This window comes from Eschscholzia californica, unplaced genomic scaffold (genome assembly GCF_041429995.1).
Source record: "Eschscholzia californica isolate CP2 unplaced genomic scaffold, dmEscCali1.0.p SCAF_1, whole genome shotgun sequence".
Classification (NCBI taxonomy): domain Eukaryota; kingdom Viridiplantae; phylum Streptophyta; class Magnoliopsida; order Ranunculales; family Papaveraceae; genus Eschscholzia; species Eschscholzia californica.
The window spans coordinates 83,487,303-83,506,163 of NW_028238198.1; the positions used below are offsets into that span (position 1 = coordinate 83,487,303).

Here is an 18,861-nt window from a genome sequence, read left to right on the forward strand (position 1 = left end):
GGGGGGAAACCTACAAATGGTTCGAAAATCGTTCCGACGCTCAAGACAGTCAGGGTGTTCTTTGCAGTAAAAGATTGAATATTAATTGAACCTTTTGGGGGCGAGTTATAGGAACTCTTTTGAGGGGCGATCTTTCTGGTTGAGGGATTTTATTGAAGCATGTCCTTGGTGGAAGACGATGGGGGCCCTTTTATAGGCTGAGGTAGACTGACTGTGATTATACAATCTAGATGAGGCGGTTGTGATCCACCGATTAGGGAAGTGTCCCACTGTTCGTGGTTAGGGTTTTCCTTGTAGTTATCTCGTATCTAGGATAAACAGAAGTTCCTAAATTCAAAGATCCTTCGTAGATATCCTGTCCGGGTGATAGATCTTCTAGGAGATGTTCCTCCTTTGGGACTCTTGAAGTCCAAGCTTGCTTAAACACTTAAGATCTTTAACCGATTGGGATCTTTTAGAGAGATTACGGGATTGAGTTGGTAAGCTGTTGGCGCGCTTCTGCCTTCCCAGTTTAGGGTGCGAGACATCGGCCTAACTTATGTGGGTCCCCCTCATTTCTTTAGAGATTCCATAGCCGATCTATTCGTGTCTGGGACGAAACAGGGTTGATACCTCTTAGCTGGTCCCAGCCGACCTCCCAGTTAGGGGCGTTGGTGGCGGAGCGTTGAAGGTTTAGCTATTCTGTCACCTTAAGTTGGGTTGACCCGTTAGACTTCAGATATGTTCTTTACTCTTTGACTTTAGTCAACGTCTGGACAATTTATGCATCATCAGTAACGCCCCAAACCTTAACAGTTATCGATATTGTCCCCGCTTTGTCCACCTCACACAGGTACGAAGTTTTGTTCTTGGCGAAGGCACCAAGAGCCCACCCAAAAGACCTCGGTACTTACTAAGTTTGAGCGTACACCAAAGCCCAGTCTCCAGAAACTCTAGCGAGTGTTGTCAGACTATTATAACAAATTTATACATGTTTACACTTATGTGGCTATCTATGCCAATATATAAGATTTGACTTTTTATTTGCTTTTAATAAACCTCCCCATTGTAAAATTTATTAGATCTAAGGGACATAAAATGTCACATGATTGTATATGTACAAACCATGTCTTCTCTGTAGTCTCTACATATAGACCGGTTATGGATAGATACCACCACATCTGAATAATAAATGCATGCTAGCTATGAGAAGAAGATTAAACTTGTTCTTTTGCCACATGAACTCATACTTGTTAAGAATCTATCACAATACCTTATGTATACGTAAGGTGGTATATCTTGAAACAATTATAATAACTAATAAAACAACAAATGGTCATTAACTATAAGAACAAAGGCGTTCTCGGTGGGGGTCTTGGCCTTGTTTGCCCCAAGTAGTCTAGGACAGCTCTTTGTCCCGAAACTGTGAGCTCAAGAAGTTAGAATTTTATCAAAAGCACCATCTTCGATCTCTAGCGACTCACCGTTTGTTATTCTATACTTGGGGACTTTTTTTTTTTTTTTTTTTGATGAAAGAATATACTTGGGGACTTAGAAGACTTTTACTCTAAAATGGGATGTGAAAAACTTGTGTTGATGTGATTTATGTTGCCTTTTGTAGGTGTATACATATTTCTTTGCCCCCTTGGGGTCCTAGAGGACCTAGACCCCTCTCACTCCAAAAGCTAACTCGAAACGTGAGTCTTTTCTTCGTATTTGTAAAGTGATTACCACTCCCTTCCTCAACCAATGAAGAAGTAACTGATCCGACATACACAACCACTCGAGGACTTGATTGGTGATATTTTTTGACAAAAATGTAACCCATACTCCAATGATTGATGTTATTAAATTTTATAAATAAGTAGACAAAATATAAAAACTAGATTTTTCTTTCTATTCTTTGATTACATGGTATGTTTGTTAAAATTGAAACTTCTCCACCTGTAAATGGCCCCTCCACCACCACCACCACCACCACCTGACCACCAGGTTAGATCTACATCTACTAGTATTAGTTAGTTTCAATTCAACCTCTCCTTGTAAAAACCCTTGCATGCCTTATCACTCTCTCTTCTCTCTCTTGGGCATCCTCCAAATAGAGAGAGAGAGAGAGAGAGAAAGAGGGAGACGACAAAAGTTTTTACAACTCACACAAAGAAGCAAGTGAACAGTACGGATCGGTTTACCCCAAGACAAAACATGACAGTCAGAGAAACTAGTCTCTCTCTCTCTCTCTCTGTACTTTTTTTTTTCTATTAATCTAGTTCCGTCTTTTCATTTACAAATCACTCTCTCTCTCTCTCTCTCTCTCTCTCTCTCTCGGCAGTTTCATTTTCTCATAACGCCTGCCCTCAATTAGAAAAAAAAAGAATCAGAGAATATGAATGAATTCATATCATTTGAAGAAGAATCTGATTACTCTGATGAGTTTGTTGAAGTTGATCCTACTGGTAGATATGGAAGGGTATATATATACTTCATTAGTCTTCCTCACCAAATTCACCGTAAATACTAGAACAACAATTTTCTATCTTGTTAATTTCTCAAATTTTTTTTAATTTGTTGCAGTATAATGAAATTCTTGGAAAAGGAGCTTCAAAGACAGTGTATGAAAAAAACTAGTAGTATTGTTTTGAATTCATTTTCTACCCAGCCTAGTTTTTATCAAAATTTTAACTTATTTGTGATTTATAATCATTTTATTGAAGTGGGTATTTGTTAATTTTTCTAATTGGATTGTGGGTTTTTGTTTCAGTTACAGAGCTTTTGATGAGTTTGAAGGGATTGAAGTTGCTTGGAATCAAGTTAAGCTTTTTGATTTCTTACAAAGTCCTCAAGATCTTGAGAGAATTTACTGCGAAATTCATCTCCTCAAGACCTTAAAGCATAAGAACATAATGAAGTTTTACACTTCTTGGGTTGACATTGCTAACATGAACATAAACTTCATTACTGAAATGTTCACCTCTGGTACTCTAAGACAGTAAGTCTCTCTCTCTCTCTCTCTCTCTCTCTCTCTCTCTCTCTCTCTCTCTCTCTCTCTCTCTCTCTCTCTCTATTTCTATTTCTGTACAAAGGGGTAGTCTGATTTGAGGTTTTTGATTTGTTAGGTATAGGCAAAAACACAAAAGGGTTAACATTAGAGCAGTGAAACATTGGTGTAGACAGATCTTGGAAGGACTACTTTATCTCCATAATCATGAACCTCCTATAATCCATAGAGATATCAAATGTGATAATATTTTTATTAATGGCAATCATGGGGAAGTTAAGATCGGTGATCTCGGTCTGGCTGCGATTCTTCGTCAATCTCATGCTGCTCATTGTGTTGGTAAGTACCCATGATTCAAAATTATGAAATCTTATCATTAACTAAAAGATTTTGTGTTAGAATTTAGTTCATTTTTGTTATGAACATAATAAATGAAGAACTCAATGATTGATGGAATTGAAGTTTATTTTGTTTTGGGGGTTTGAATTGTTTCTAGGCACACCAGAATTCATGGCTCCTGAAGTTTATAAAGAGGAATATAATGAACTAATAGACATATATTCTTTTGGAATGTGTGTCTTGGAAATGGTCACCTTTGATTACCCATATAGTGAATGCACATACCCTGCTCAAATCTACAAGAAAGTTATTTCTGTAAGTTTTCTCTCTCATGATAGAGAACAAGAAAAACTAGGCAAACTCTAAACAAAAATCCTAAGTGGCTCGTCGTGATTCGTTTTTTAGTGGTTTAGAATCATCTAAAACACGAATCAGGGCAATCGACATAAGATTTCTGTGTAGTCTGTCTGGTTTTTCTTGTTTCCTAGCATCTCTCTCTCTCTCTCTCTCTCTCTCTCTCTCTCTCTCCCAAGTCCTTATGCTTTTTCATTGAATTTATTGATTTCTATTAGGGGAAAAAGCCAGATGCTTTATACAAAGTGAAAGACCCACAAGTGAGAAGATTTGTAGAGAAATGTTTGGAGACAGTAAATCATAGGCTCTCTGCAAGAGAGCTTCTCAATGACCCATTTCTCCAAATTGATGATAATGGGGAGTTTCTTAGACCATTAGTATTTAGTATAGAAAATGATGAAACAAGCTCTCCTCTTTTTATGCATCATCAACAACAACATTTTCAGCTACATTATGCCAACAAGTCCTTGTTAAATGGGTACTCCAATAATCTCGATTTTGAACAACTCGAATATAAAAACTCGTGGGAGCATTATCCACTCGACACTAAATCCAATGGAATCGAACTATTTACTTACCAAGAAGATGAGCATTCTCCTAATGTTGACATAACAATCAAAGGAAAGAGAAGAGAAGGTGATGGAATCTATTTAAGACTTAGAATTACAGATAAAGAAGGTTAGAAATCTCATACTTTTCATCTTACATTGTTTTACATATCGGATTATGACTAAGGGGGGAACTGTATCATATTGAAACTATTGTAATTCTCTTTGCAGGCCTAGTTAGAAACATCTACTTCCAATTCGATATTGAAACGGATACTGCATTTGGTGTTGCAAAAGAAATGGTTGAAGAACTAGATATAACCGACCAAGAAGTAACTAAAATAGCTTATATGATTGACGGAGAAGTTGCTTCTTTAGTACCCGAATGGAAACGAGAACTAGGCATAGAGGAAAACATATACTTCGGAAATGAAACTATTTGTCAAAATTGTGCTTCAAATAGATCTTCTATCGGTTCGTTCATGGAGTATCTTACCTCAAATGATCTTAACAAGTTGCAATTTCTTCAATGCTCAAAACATGGGTGTGCTGCGACACATGGTAGATTTGAAGAGATAACATATCAAGTCGAGGGATCAGAGGAGTTAGTTATTGAGGGAGCACCAACCTTTTCAGAGGAATTGGGAGAGACTCATTCAGATGAAAGTAATGAAAACTAGTCATTTGAACTCGAAAATTCATATAGTTAAAGTCAAATAATAGATGAAAGTAAGTGTTCCTCGATCCGAAACCCAGTAAAAAGTGGGAAGGTTGAGGCTAACTGGCTAAGTCAAGAGTTTTGTAATTATTAAGCTCCATCTTTTACAGTTTTCTTGCTACAAATCTAAGTGTGAATACAGAATAGATGAAGTAATGGGTCTCTGTAGTTGTGAATGGAGGTGTAAGTTGTATTTTGCATAATCGAACTTCAACTAATCTTAAAGGGTTAAAATTATCTCTCAAAATTATCTTTTAATCCTCTTCGATGGCTAAAATATACTTACCAAACTTATGTCGAAAGGTTGAGATTACGCTTTTGATAGAACTGTTCATGCGAACACACACGTTATACCCTCGTGTGATCTATAAGAGGTGGACCAGGAATTCCCTTTAGTTTACTTAAAACTTGCTACTTCATATAGTAAAAAAGAGGTTACACTAGGTTTTGAATCATTATGAACTTTTTGTCATACAAACCCTTATCAAGTTCATAATGTGATAATGATTAGGACTAGCCCTTTTGTGATTTTGATCTCCCAAGTACCTAAAAAAAGAAACAAGAACTTTTCATCCTGTAAGGCTGCGTTTGGAGAATTCAAAAACGTGAGCAATTTAATTACTCAAAGAAAAAGTATGATGATACAATATTCTGTCTTTCTTGCTTTCACTTTCTCAAAAGTTCTTAATAGAAACTAAAAGATGGGCAAACATACAAATGTCCTTGCTAGAGTGAGTTGAAATTTACCCGAAAATAGTTCGAACGATAAAGAAACGTACCTACCACGTACTACACCTAATAAATAGAAAAGGAGTTTGATGAGTGACGCTATGTTTAAGATATTAACTTTATGTTTACATACTAGAGTCCCAAAAACGAAAAAAATAAAACACTACTATTTATAAACTTTAGATTTAGATAAGTATTGACTAGAAAGGTAGAACTTTCTTTGCCAATTTATATTGGTGTCTTTCCTCTCTAGAAACCTTTTCCTGCAAAGAAAGTAGAAAAGCTTATGACGAACTTTTGGGTGTGCCTAAATTATATTTGTAGAGAGGCTACGTGCTTAACCAAGCAATCCATTTCTTAGCTAATAAGTCGGAATCGTGGTTGACCTAAAACCTGATTCAAAAGAAAGAGATGTGAAATATTTTTTATTGAATAACCATACAAGGAATAAGGTCACGCTATTTATAGCTATTTGAATTCGGAGTATATACTGGTCTCAGTATAGGTTCTTGAACGACAGGCTTGACATAATAATTTAAATGAGCTTAAAACATTGAATCATGAGGTCCATAAGACTATGTATACAACATCTTCTAGATTTCTACTCTCACGTAGTTTTCTCTTTCCCATTTCTTCATCAACTTCAACTTCTAATATCAATTTCCTATCACAGGGGACAAATACAAAATAGATAGGGGGCCTATAAAAACGTAGAGAGCGCCCCCAGACCCCCATTTAACTAGGCTTTCTTAGCCCAAAGTATAGTTCTCATAAAATGGACCTTGAATATAATGGCCTGCCCACGCGAGCCCATTAATGAATTTTTATTTCTAGGGTTTTGGTATTCACACGCTTTAAAAGTATCGTTACAGACGCCGAGCCATCTTCCCTAATTTTCACTCATCTAATTTCTTGCTAGCTTCTGTTAGAGAGAGAAACCCTAAAAATGGTAGCGAACCTTACCTCTCTTGAATACTATTTTGTTTGTAAATCTTCTTAATATTCCTGAAATTATCTATTTGGTTATTTTGCAGTCTCTCGTTGCGAACGAAGATTTCCAACACATTCTTCGTGTTCTTAACACGAATGTCGATGGGAAACAGAAGATCATGTTTGCCCTAACTTCCATCAAGGGTATTGGTCGCCGTTTTGCCAATATCGTCTGCAAGAAAGCCGATGTTGACATGAACAAGAGGTATCATTTTCATTTTCTGGTTGTTATTATTGACTGATTCTAGGGTTTATTGAGAAATTGTACTAGTATTGGTGTAATTTTGTCTTTGATTTGTATGTTAGGGTATTTAGATACTTAGCTTTCCCATTTTTGATGGATTATATTGTCACTCATTTTGTAGGTATTATAATGTTTGATTAGTGTAATCACTCTTAGCAATTAATCATCTGATCTCAGTTTGAGATCATCAACCCTGTATACATAGTTATTAACTCGAACTAGCTTTAAAGTGATTGATTGTTGAACTAGTGAGAGATCATAAACTGTTAGTTCATTTGCTAGAATACTCTCACAAGAATCTATTTTCGATCTTGTTGTCAAGTTGCTGATCTACTAGTTAAGCTGATTCATTATTCGCTTGAGAGTGTTGGGCGAAGAGTTTTCTCTGAGTTTTCTCTGAGTTTTCTCTGAGTTTCTCTTAATTTTCTGTTATAGAGCTGGTGAACTATCTGCTGCTGAGCTTGAAAACCTCATGGTGATTGTTGCGAATCCTCGCCAATTCAAGATCCCAGACTGGTTCTTGAACAGGAAGAAGGATTACAAGGACGGCAGGTACTCTCAGGTTGTTTCCAATGCTTTGGACATGAAGCTGAGGGATGATCTCGAACGACTTAAGAAGATCAGGTTTGTTCACTTTACAAGCATGAATTTGACTTTACAAGTATTTATTCTCTTTTTTTTTCGTAAAAAATACCCAAAAACTATAGTTAAAATTCAGACTTTAGTGTTAAGGAAATTTTTCGGGGAGTCCGTGTCTCTCATTTTTTATGTGCATTAGTCTGTATCAGTCTATCTGGCTATTATACATAATCTGTTTGTTGGCTGATTTTCACGTTCATAACTAATTTTTGTTGGATGTCAACTAGGTATCATGTTAGTTTTTGGGTACTTAATCTGTAGGGTTCCTTAATAGGAAAAAAAATCATGGGACTGAAGTTTGACTCTTTGGATTTTAATGCTGTGCCTTAGAGATGAATGCAGTTCCCTATACCAAATATCGTTCTTCTGCTATTTAGGCTAGAGTTATTATATCTAGCAGAGATGCTTGGAAGACGAAACATTTATGCACCATTAAACCTTTGGGTTGTATTTTATGCTATTTGTTAGTAATACTTGGAGACTTATGTAACTCGTCTTTGATACTTTTTCCGTTCTAGTCCTAGCTCCAATACACCACTTTCTAGCTCTCAACTGAACACACTTTTCATTTATCTAGTTTAAGCGTGCATTGACTGAAGAATAAAAAAGATATGTATCAGTGACCAAATTCTTTGTTTGCTTCTCTAGAGGTAAAAGTATAAATGTTTCTTATTCTTTTAAATGTGACAGGAACCACCGTGGTCTTCGACATTACTGGGGTCTTCGAGTTCGAGGACAACACACCAAGACTACTGGGCGAAGAGGAAAGACTGTTGGTGTGTCCAAGAAGCGATAAGTTGATATGTTCATTTCTTCAAGAGATGTTCTTTTTGGAGGTTGTTTCGTAGTACAAATTTTGTTTTTGTTAATGACTTACTTTGAGCAATAGTATTGAAATTAAGTATCAGATTGTTGACAGCTTTGGAACTTCCTCATTGTTATTGTTTTGATAAAAACCAATGGATGTTTAGTTGAGCTCTCTCTTTATACAGTTTGATATTGTGGTTCTATAGCTATCTCTTCCATGATGATGATGATGATGGTGTCTACTAGGACAGTGTCTTCTAGATTACTGACCCTGCAAAAAAAAATTGGGGCTGTTTTGAGTGACTCAGGAGGTTTAGCTAGTTGATCCTGGTACTAGATCTTTGTAGTTTAGCTCAATCATGGAAAATAACTTTATCATCATCAACCCAGGATACCAGATAAATTGGAAGGAGAACAAAACTTCCATTTCTAATTCAGTTCTTTACAGGATTTGCCTTCTCCTTCAGAAAATATTGCCACTCACATTACTTGCATGTCGAATATAAGCTTGCCCTGTAGTATTAGAAGATGACGGAGTCATGGTAAACGATATGATGGACAAGTTCATCCGTGGAACGCGAAAGCGGAAAAGCTAACCTTTTCATTAGTATTCTATTGAACTTTAAAACAAGTACACTGGCAGTCACTTGTATTGCCCCTGTTTCTCCCCAGTCTGTGCTGTCGAAAGGCAACACAAAATGTCTCGTCACTTGTTAAGCTAGACAAAATGATACAACACAAAAGGTAGCTCCCAGACACAAAGCTCTAAGGTAGGCAAAACACACACAGCCCCCAGACTCAGACGGCTCCTCAAGCCTAGACAAAATGATACAACACAAAAGGTAGCTCCCAGACACAAAGCTCTAAGGTAGGCAAAACACACACACAGCCCCCAGACTCAGACGGCTCCTCAAGCGATGGCAAATAAACAGAAAAACTGTGATTCTTTAGCATTCATTGTCCAAAAATCAAACAAATGAAGAACTAAACTAGTGCATTCATCAAACAAAGCAGTCGATGACATTTGCCATAACAAAAATTGAACAACATTTCAAATCTATACTCATAAAACAGTTCTCAGTCATTAGCTGTTGCTAACTGCATAGCAAGAAGTTCTTCTTCGGGTATAGTTCGAATATGACAATCTGAACGAGGATAAGCTGCGCATAATAAGGCGAACCCATTATCAACAACATCATCACTAAGCATTCCATCACTTTGATCAACAGAACCACTTACAAGTTTAGCTGGACAAGTCATACAAACCCCAAGTTTACAGTCATGTGGAACTGATAAACCACTATCTAATGCTTTATCAAGGATAGTTTCATCTGGATCAACATCAAGTGTTTTTGTTTCTCCTTCATGTTCTATCACTACCTTGTATGAACGAATCGATAATCTTCGTCGTCTTATGGTGAATTGTGGTGGTTTGAGAGTAAATGCGGATGTTCTTGTGGAGTGTTTTTGTTTAGAGAGAGAGAAGGAAGGAGAGTTGCAGAGACGAAGAGTTGTTGCCATTGTTTTGTTTTGGAAGAGGATAGTAGAAAGAAGAAAAGAAATGGTTGGGTAAGGAAAGATGTGTGGTGTTTAAGAGGATAAGTTGTTTTCTCTATTTTATATGCTGTTGGTAAGGGTAAAGCTGGAAAGTTTTTTCCCTTTTGGCAGTGAAAAATTACTAGAATTTAAGGAGAAGAAAGATCGAGGTTATTTCTCAAATAGCCCTCAACTTTGTGATCGACTTCCTACCTAGCTCTCTACTTTATCAAAAATACCCAGATAGCCTCATTTTATAAATTTCGTTATAACAACGTTAACTAGTCATCACCTCTCTCTCATCCAACTCATCGCCTCTCTCAGCCACCTCATCTTCTCGTCATCTCATCATCTTCACCAGCGAAGGTCGTCGGCCGGTCAATTTTCTCGTCGGCGACCTTTAAACATAAAAAAAATTAAATTATTCATCATTCTTCAATCTCTCTCTCTCTCTAAAAAATATTAAATCTGTCCTCTCTCTCTCTCTCCAAAAACTCCGGTGAAGGAAAAGTCCTTCGTCGAAGAATCTTTTCACGAACAGATCGGTTCGTGAACAAGTCTCGTTGTTCACGAACAGATCTGTTCGTGAAGAAGGTCTGTTAAACGAACAGAACCACCTCCGACGAAGGGCTTTTTCCCTTCGCCAGAGCTTTTAGAGAGAGAGGACAGATTCTTAATTTTTTTTTAGAGAGAGAGAGAGAGAGGAATAATGAATAATTTTTTTTTTAGAGGTTGTCGGTAGGAAAATTGGTCGGCTGACGACCTTCGCCGGTGAAGATAATGAGGTGGCGAGAATATGAGGTGGCAAAGAGAGGTGATGAGTTAGATGAGAGAGAGGTGATGACTAGTTAACGGTGTTATTACGAAATCTAAAAAAGTGGTCATCTGAGTATTTTTGATAAAGTAGGGGGCTAGACAGAAAGCCGATCACAAATTTGGGAAATAACCTGAAAGATCCCCAAAACAATAATAGAGGTAGAAGTTTGATTTATGTTCACCCTAGTTACTCCTGCATATCGGGTAGCAATTTGGTCCGAATAAGTGGATTTTCATCCAAACCTGCTCTTAATGGGGCGAGTTTCACCGACCCGGTGGTATGAGATGAAGTAAAAATTAATAATTGAGTTTTTGGCGGGTCTGGTATTAAGTAGTTAACTCCACCTCAATCCAATTAAAGTGTTATATTATAGTTATGTTTACCAAATTTTAATCTTATATTATCCATTCAACTATTTTATATCTTATATTATTTAATTAGTTGTAGCATTTATAGTTGATAAACTAAAAATTCTTATAAAATTTGTTAACCATAATACACTGCTTTTAATTAAAATGACTTTTTTAAACAAAACATGATTTTTCTTGTTTTAACCCGAACCGAACCGACCCCGACCCATTTCATGTTAAACGGGGGCTGAGGTTGTAACGGTTAAACTATTTTTAATCCGCACGAATATAATAATTAATACCCACCTCGAGTAACCACTGGAAAAGTAATGATAATACCCATTTATTAAGGAGACAGAATTGGGAAGGGTGTAAATCGTCCCAAACCCGCGCCCTTGACATCAGTAAATGGGATTGTTTTAGTTCACAAATCATATACGGTGGGTCACCAATGGCGTGGCTGGGAAAAAAAAGATGCAGTGCAAAGTTTTATTATCAAAAGAAAGGTAAAATCCAAAAAACTTTTTAGTTGCCCCCTAGTATAAGCAAACGTAAAATCTGAAAACTTTTTATGCATTCGGTTGCTTTTGTGTATGTTAGGGTTGTGACTAACTTTTTCATCTCACACAATTTAAATTATAGTTTAGTTATAAATAAAAATGAGAGTTTGGATAGAGATTCATACGATAGAAAGAATGAGAAATTCTAGAGAGAAGGAAAGAAAAAAATAAGGATTAAAAAGAAAGTTATATGTAGAGAGCAAATTACGTTGCGATAAAAATTACAGAAATATTATGTCGCAGGAGAAAGGAGATTTGCGATAGAGAAGAGTTTTGTGGTCCTTATTGACTTAATTGGGATGAAAATATCATTGACCATTAACGTTTTAATGTGGCCTCTCTAAAAAATATGAAGAGAAGGTGCTAGGAGTGACACTCAAACCTTAGACCTCTGACACAAGAGATCGACCTTGTACCAGATGAGCTGCTTCACAGCTGATTGATAAATGGCGCACGACCCGCACCCCCATCACACGGCCCTGCGACCAAGTGTGGGCAGTGGGCGACATCTCTTTGTTGTAATGCAAAAATATGAGAGAGATTGAGAAAATGAATGGTGAAGAGTTAGTAGTACCAATAAATTATACTCCATGTGTATTACATGGTAAGATTATCAAATAGAGCAAAATGAGGACTATGTTAAGTTTTTTTTTTTTTTGCAAGGAAAGGACAATGTTAGTTTGACCTTTTGTTTTATATTTAAGGTTGCATTAATTTCATTGATTTGATCTAATCTCTGAAATCTTAAACTATTTTTCATGATAATCTTAAAGTGATGCCAGCACTTGTCGAGTTATCAGATATACTTTCAAGGAGCCTTTTATTGTTTTAATTTCATATATCAGCACGATTTTGGGTCAATTTTTTTAAAAAATTATTCTTTTATCACAAGTTTTATTCATTTCATTCTACTTAGTATAATTCGATTGGTAGAAAAACCAAAAATACATATTTTGTTCAAACTCCCTTCGTTGTGGTAGTTGTTGTTAAGAAGCTAGTACTTGATTTTTAGAGAGAAATAAGTGTTTTCCGTATGCTCATATTATTACGAAGTTTGGTACTTGTTACGCTTTTATAACTTCCTCAAAACCAACATTAGAGAAAAATGTTTTTCCTCTGCTAAGACATAAAAGTTTAGAACAATAATAATGTATTTTGAAATTTTCTCAAACTTTGATACGTAATTTCACAAGGACTATAGATATAAATGAATCACGTACTGTATTTAAACGAAAAATAATGAATTAAGCATATGAGATGGCATAATATTTGGATTGTTGTCGATTAATATCTCAATGAATTTGATTTGGGTTATTTCCCTAATGGCCCCCTACTTTGTGACCAGCTTCCTGCCTGGCCCCCTACTTTAGCAATAATTTCCGTATGGCCCCCTTTTTCCGTTATCTTTAACATTCCGTTACTCTCTCTCCTCCATCTCATTTTCTCTCTCTGCCACATCATCTTAGCACGACACATCATCATCTTCCCCGGCAAGGTCGCCGGCCGGCCAAATTTCCGGCCGGCGACCTTCAAAAATATTAAAAAAAAAATACATTTTTCTTTTATTTTCTCTCTCCTCTCTCTCTCTAATTTTTTTTTTTTTTTTTTAATATCATCTCTCTCTCTCTCCACACTCCGGCGAAGGGTTTCCCTTCGCCGGAGTAGGTCTGTTCCTTGAACAGATCTCGGAGCAGACCTTCAAGGTCTGTTCCTTGAACAGATCGAGGTACCCCGGCGAAGGGAAACCCTTCGCCGGAGTGTGTAGAGAGAGAGAGAGAGAGAGGAAGAAGATGAGAGAGAGAGAGGAAGAAGAAGAAGAAGAGAGAGAAAATAGGAGAGAGAGAAAAAGAAGAGAATAAAAAAAAAAAAAAATTTAGTTTGAAGGTCGCCGGCCGGAAATTTTGCCGGCCGGCGACCTCTGCCGGAGAAGGTGATGAGGTGGCGTAACATATGATGTGGCGTGACATGGCAGAGAGAGAAAAAGAAATGGAGGAGAGAGAGTAACGGTGTTATAACGGAAGGGGGCCATATGGGTATTTTTCGTAAAGTAGGGGACCAGGCGGGAAGCTGGTCACAAAGTAGGGGGCATTAGGGAAATAACCCATTTGATTTTGATTCCTTCACCATACCACTAAAAAAAAAAAATCATATTTTGTGTTTTCCTTTTTTTTTTTTTTTGTTGAGAAATTTTGTGTTTTCCTATGAAAGCACCAACCTCATGTTTAGATGTAGTTGAAGACACATAAATCACTATTGGATTCTTTGATACTCAAGATTACCTTGATTCATTCTCACCATTGACTAATTTACAACCGTTAGATCATAGAAAATGAGTTAAGAATGGAAGCAGGTCAACTCCTGTCCCATGAAAATAGTATTGGTAATCCAACGGAACGAAAGGAGAAATCTGAACCACAGATCAAAAGTCAGATTCAAATTATCGGTACTGACTCGGTACCAATACTGAATTGCCATTACTGAATAAAATTAAAAAATTGAAGCTCGCTCTGTAGCCGGCAGAGATAAAGTTGTATAAATTGGTAATGGTGTCAATCACCCAAACCCACCCTTAATTCCCCCTATCCAAGAACAAATCAACTTCAATTTTCCGGTACACCAAGTTTTAACCCCTCAACTTTTTATTCATTTCATTTTTATGTATAATCTTTGAATTTTGCTGTTCAAATGTCAATTCTATAGTTCAGTTTCACAATTTTATTTCTAGGGTTTTGATGCTTGATTGGGGTTAATGAATTTTGTTTGATAAAGACCTAATCTGGTTATTTTTGTTATGCTAGAATAATCTACAAAAATGGTTGAAGAGAAATCTAAAATTGCAAAAGATGTTACTGAAGTAAGTTTGCTTGATAAAGACCTAATTTTGTTTTGTTTATTTGTGGAACTAATTTGTAGTTTTGATTTTTCTTTTGTTACAGTTGATTGGTAAAACACCTATGGTTTATCTGAACAATGTTGTTCAAGGATGTGTTGCTAGAGTGGCTGCTAAGCTTGAGATGATGGAACCTTGTTCTAGTGTCAAAGACAGGTTATTATAATTATCAACCACAGATAGATTAGGAGAAAGTCTTAAAGATAGTGTTTTATGATTTTTATCTGATAATGTTTTTTCGCCTCATTTTGATTTTTAGGATTGGATATAGCATGATCTCTGATGCAGAGGAGAAGGGTCTTATCACCCCTGGGGAGGTTAGATTTCTTTATTTAAATGGTTACCTAGAAAGTGTAGGTGAAATTGATATCTTACTTTCATGCAAGGAATTAAATTTCGAAATACTTCGGTCAAAATGACCAAAATATTTTCATTTCAATGCCTACCGAAATTTAACGAAGTTTCTCTTAACAAGGCCTTGACTAAGGAAATAATTTCAAGATATTTCGGTCGAAATGACCAAAATATTTCCATATCCTTGTCTACCGAAATTTCATTTCTTGCTTCCATTCTAACATTCTGTAAACAAAGATGATTTACATCAACACTATATTTCCATATATATTACTCAGATGCCTGCGCTTGTGTGTGAAAATCAATCATCAATCCTCGTGATAAACCCACATTGCTTAGGGAGTAGTCTTAGTAGAGGGCAACAAGAACAAGCTTAACCTAAACACATGGCTAGGCCTTCCGACTGAGTTTGTTGGACCCTACCCAGAAACCAATTCCTTTGTCCTTTGGGGGAGGGGGGTGTAAGGTCCGGATGAGCTTGGGTTGTCATTGTGCTTCTTCACATGACACACCATATTAACCCTATCTCTGATAGTATATGCTAAGCCTTGGGATTAGAGTTTCTTGACAAATTTTTCTTGTGGTTATTTCACTGAGATTTTTTGGCCAATTCTCTAGAACTAAAGAAATTTTTGAAGAACTTGATACTTAATTAGACATGATTTTGGTGCACAACTTTCTCTTTTTTTTTGGCATAATACTTTGCAGAGGCATCAGGAATGAGTTGGAACTTTATCCCCATTTCCACTCTAGTAAGACCTTATAAACTACTGTCAACAATAGAGTTAAACCAGAACACATTAATCAAGATAAGTTTTTAGCAATACATTTGTTTCTAAAGCGCATGTTATGATATTGAATGTGCCATAAATATGATCATTGTAGAGTGTCCTCATTGAGCCAACTAGTGGTAACACTGGCATAGGGTTGGCCTTCATGGCAGCTGCCAAGGGATACAAGCTTATCATCACCATGCCAGCTTCAATGAGTCTTGAGAGAAGGATCATCCTCCGAGGTTTCGGTGCTGAGTTGGTCCTGACAGATCCAGCGAAAGGCATGAAAGGAGCTATGTCAAAGGCCGAGGAGATTAGGGATAAGACCCCTAACTCGTATATCCTTCAGCAGTTTGAAAATCCTGCCAACCCAAAGGTATAATTTGAATCGATATCTTGTACAGTTCTTCCTTACTGCCTCGACAGTTTTATGCATATGCTGGATATAATATTATGCAGATTCACTATGAAACCACTGGACCAGAGGTCTGGAATGGATCAGGAGGCAAAGTTGATGCTTTTGTTTCCGGGATTGGAACTGGTGGTACCATAACAGGTGCTGGGAGATTCCTCAAAGAGAAAAACCCAAATATTAAGGTTCGTTTGGTTGTAGCCACTACTAGCCAGCATCATTATATTTTCTTTTAACGTTTCTATATCTAAGAAGGTTAAATGATTTTAGCATCAATTTTTTCCTACTCCCTAATTATCTGTTTGTTTTAAATTCATGGTGTCTCTCCCTATTCTTCAGTTGTACGGTGTTGAACCAGTCGAAAGTGCTGTTCTATCTGGAGGGAAGCCTGGTTAGTTTTTATCTCGTTCGTCTTACAAGTTTTGCTTCATTATTTCCTCATTATATAGAGTATAATCGGAGTGCTTTAAATTGAAGTCCTCTTGTGGGCGGTTGATACAAATATTACCTATATCGTTGTTCAATCTGAATGAATAGTATCTTCTTGGTTTTGTGAAAGTAAAATGTAGGCAGATCTCATACTTGAAACCTTCCTGATTTCTCATGTGTCAGATGTTCTTTATGTTATTGCTTATATTATTTATTAAGACATCAGAACTTAAAGAATAATAAAGCAAATGTATGCATACGAGTGCATTTCGGTACATGCTTTTCCCAAATAAGATATAGTTTTGCATTCGTTTTTATGCACATCTTTTTCGTATAAGCATCATTTCCACATTGCTGTTTCTCACAAGGTAGATTCGATACTTCTAATTGTGTTAGGTCCACACAAGATCCAGGGAATTGGTGCTGGTTTTATTCCTGCTGTCCTTGATGTTGGTCTCATCGACGAAGTTGTTCAAGTAAGCTTCATAAGTTCTTTATTAAAACTTTATATTCATAAGGAACCCAAAATATCTATATATTAAAATAGCTTCTGGATTATTCGTTCAAACATTATATTCTGCACATGAGAATCAGACTGATTTTTAGTGTGTTAGATATGGTTGTTAACTGGTATTAGTTTTCTCGGAACTGAATTGGAACCAATTGTTCTTGCTGGATCCATTTGTATTATGACGTGATTTTCTGGGTTACTTGATATACCCTATTGGCTTTTGAACTAGAAAAGAACAATGGTGAGCCGGAGCTTGTTTTTGAATAAGGTAATGTGTAAATAACGCCTTATAATTAACTTAATATTCCATTTTGGTGTCATTTCTCAGGTATCAAGTGAGGAAGCTATTGAAACTGCTAAGCTTCTTGCGACAAAAGAAGGGCTACTAGTAAGTTGTCTAATTAATTGACATTTCCATTGTCGATCATCAATATTCGATTTTGTATAGACTTTTCCACCACCATGTTTGGTTACTAACAAATAATACTTACAGTGTGGGATATCGTCTGGGGCTGCTGCCGCTGCTGCAATTAAGCTTGCAAAGAGGCCAGAAAATGCAGGAAAACTCATTGTTGTAAGTTTGATATTTATATATTTCGATTTGTTAGTTTTACACCTAGGAAGTTGGGCTAGCGACTCTGTTCCAGATTGCTTGGTCTAAGCCCAAGCCTGAACACAGCGAGTCTGTTGCGAGTTACTCATGAGAAACTCTGCTAGACTGCTACCCTGAGACAAGTTCACCTAATTAAGCCTCTGCTCGGACTACACACAATTGGATGCTTTTATTTTCCTATCTGACAACAAAATCGTATATATTTGTAGTTTCCTGCTGATTTCTCTTACCTAGCTAACCTAATTCATTTCAATTTCATTTTCGTTGTACACATTACAGGCTATTTTTCCTAGCTTTGGAGAACGGTACCTTTCGTCTATTCTATTTGAATCGGTGAGACGAGAGGCAGAAAACATGGTTTTCGAGAACTGATAAGAGTTGCAACCATATCACCTTGTTACTTGATTGTGTTGATGTTGTTTCAGTTCTAATAAATTTGAATTTAGGTTCTCATGTTGCTAAAACTTGAATAAATAAATATTAAATGTCACAGGATGAGGTATGGATATTTTTAACCATCTTTTCGAATTATAAAACTCTGCTAAGAAGAAGTTACTTACAAGCTCAACCGAAAACTGAAAATGATGACCAAAATTTCGGTCTCACTCGGTGATTGTGATTGAACAAATGGATTGTGACTTCCTAAGAGATGATCGTGTTCATTTCTTGCTATTACCTACCGAATGCACATGGAGGTTACGTAAAACAAAATGCACCATCAACATTAATTTTCATCCAACCCCGATGTGGTGGTCCATCTCTCTCTAGTCTGATGTAGTCTTTAATCGGATTAGAGATGAATTCATGCATATCTAGATATACTAATTTAGCACACGTTCCATAAAACTGATATTCTTTTATTTGCATAATAATTGTCGAAATGCTTGCTTTTATAAAATAAATGCTCTTCCGATACAACTGAATGAACCAGATATCACATCCAAATGAAGGGCCTACTTCCTTAACAAAAAAAAAAAAATGAAGGGCCTACTAAGAAATATATTTGATGGAAGAGTAGGTTGAGAACTTTGGTAATTAGGTTGTACTTGAGAATACTATTACAAATAATTAAATAAAAGTAATAATTTCTATTTATTTATTATTAAAGGAACTCAAAATAATTAATTTTAGAGTTAATTCTTATTTGGCCCCCTACTCTGTGACCAGCTTCGTTTTTGGCCCCCTATTTTCATAAATTCAAATTTGGCCTCCTATTTTCATTTAAATGGCATAAATACCCTTCCTAATTTCAAAATAAAATATTAAAAAACATA

The 18,861-nt window shown here is 36.4% G+C and overlaps 4 protein-coding genes and 1 long non-coding RNA gene across 6 annotated transcripts; 3 read left to right on the forward strand and 2 right to left on the reverse strand.

Moving 5' to 3' along the window:
• Positions 1-2,283: 2,283 nt before the first annotated feature.
• LOC147570122 (putative serine/threonine-protein kinase WNK9) lies at positions 2,284-5,180 on the forward strand. Its single transcript, XM_086656695.1, has 7 exons — positions 2,284-2,446; positions 2,551-2,588; positions 2,738-2,965; positions 3,093-3,313; positions 3,471-3,628; positions 3,886-4,345; positions 4,447-5,180. The coding sequence occupies exons 1-7, from the start codon at positions 2,363-2,365 to the stop codon at positions 4,893-4,895; spliced, it is 1,638 nt and encodes a 545-aa protein (XP_086512821.1). The 5' UTR covers positions 2,284-2,362; the 3' UTR covers positions 4,896-5,180.
• Positions 5,181-6,472: 1,292 nt separating this feature from the next.
• Positions 6,473-8,543, forward strand: LOC147570123 (small ribosomal subunit protein uS13z/uS13y/uS13x). The gene is made up of 4 exons (XM_086656698.1): positions 6,473-6,611; positions 6,697-6,857; positions 7,332-7,520; positions 8,226-8,543. The coding sequence occupies exons 1-4, from the start codon at positions 6,609-6,611 to the stop codon at positions 8,329-8,331; spliced, it is 459 nt and encodes a 152-aa protein (XP_086512824.1). The 5' UTR covers positions 6,473-6,608; the 3' UTR covers positions 8,332-8,543.
• A 196-nt stretch (positions 8,544-8,739) lies between these two features.
• Positions 8,740-9,001, reverse strand: LOC147570124 (uncharacterized). The gene is made up of 2 exons (XR_015231393.1): positions 8,940-9,001; positions 8,740-8,855 (listed from the first exon to the last, which is right to left on the reverse strand). It is a non-coding gene; the product is annotated as an uncharacterized LOC147570124 (long non-coding RNA).
• A 266-nt stretch (positions 9,002-9,267) lies between these two features.
• On the reverse strand, positions 9,268-9,943 carry FDC1 (2Fe-2S ferredoxin-like superfamily protein). Its single transcript, XM_086656699.1, has one exon. The coding sequence runs from the start codon at positions 9,861-9,863 to the stop codon at positions 9,420-9,422; it is 444 nt and encodes a 147-aa protein (XP_086512825.1). The 5' UTR covers positions 9,864-9,943; the 3' UTR covers positions 9,268-9,419.
• A 3,917-nt stretch (positions 9,944-13,860) lies between these two features.
• On the forward strand, positions 13,861-18,123 carry LOC147570126 (cysteine synthase). Of its 2 annotated transcripts, none has more exons than XM_086656696.1 (11): positions 13,861-14,216; positions 14,404-14,459; positions 14,542-14,651; positions 14,755-14,812; positions 15,735-15,998; positions 16,082-16,219; positions 16,374-16,425; positions 16,860-16,939; positions 17,303-17,362; positions 17,468-17,548; positions 17,867-18,123. In XM_086656696.1, exons 2-11 carry the CDS (start codon positions 14,418-14,420, stop codon positions 17,957-17,959), a joined length of 978 nt encoding a protein of 325 aa, XP_086512822.1. In that variant the 5' UTR covers positions 13,861-14,216; positions 14,404-14,417; the 3' UTR covers positions 17,960-18,123. The 2 variants fall into 2 exon arrangements, with proteins under 2 accessions (XP_086512822.1, XP_086512823.1); XM_086656697.1 differs by having other exon boundaries at positions 14,115-14,263.
• Positions 18,124-18,861: the final 738 nt, after the last annotated feature.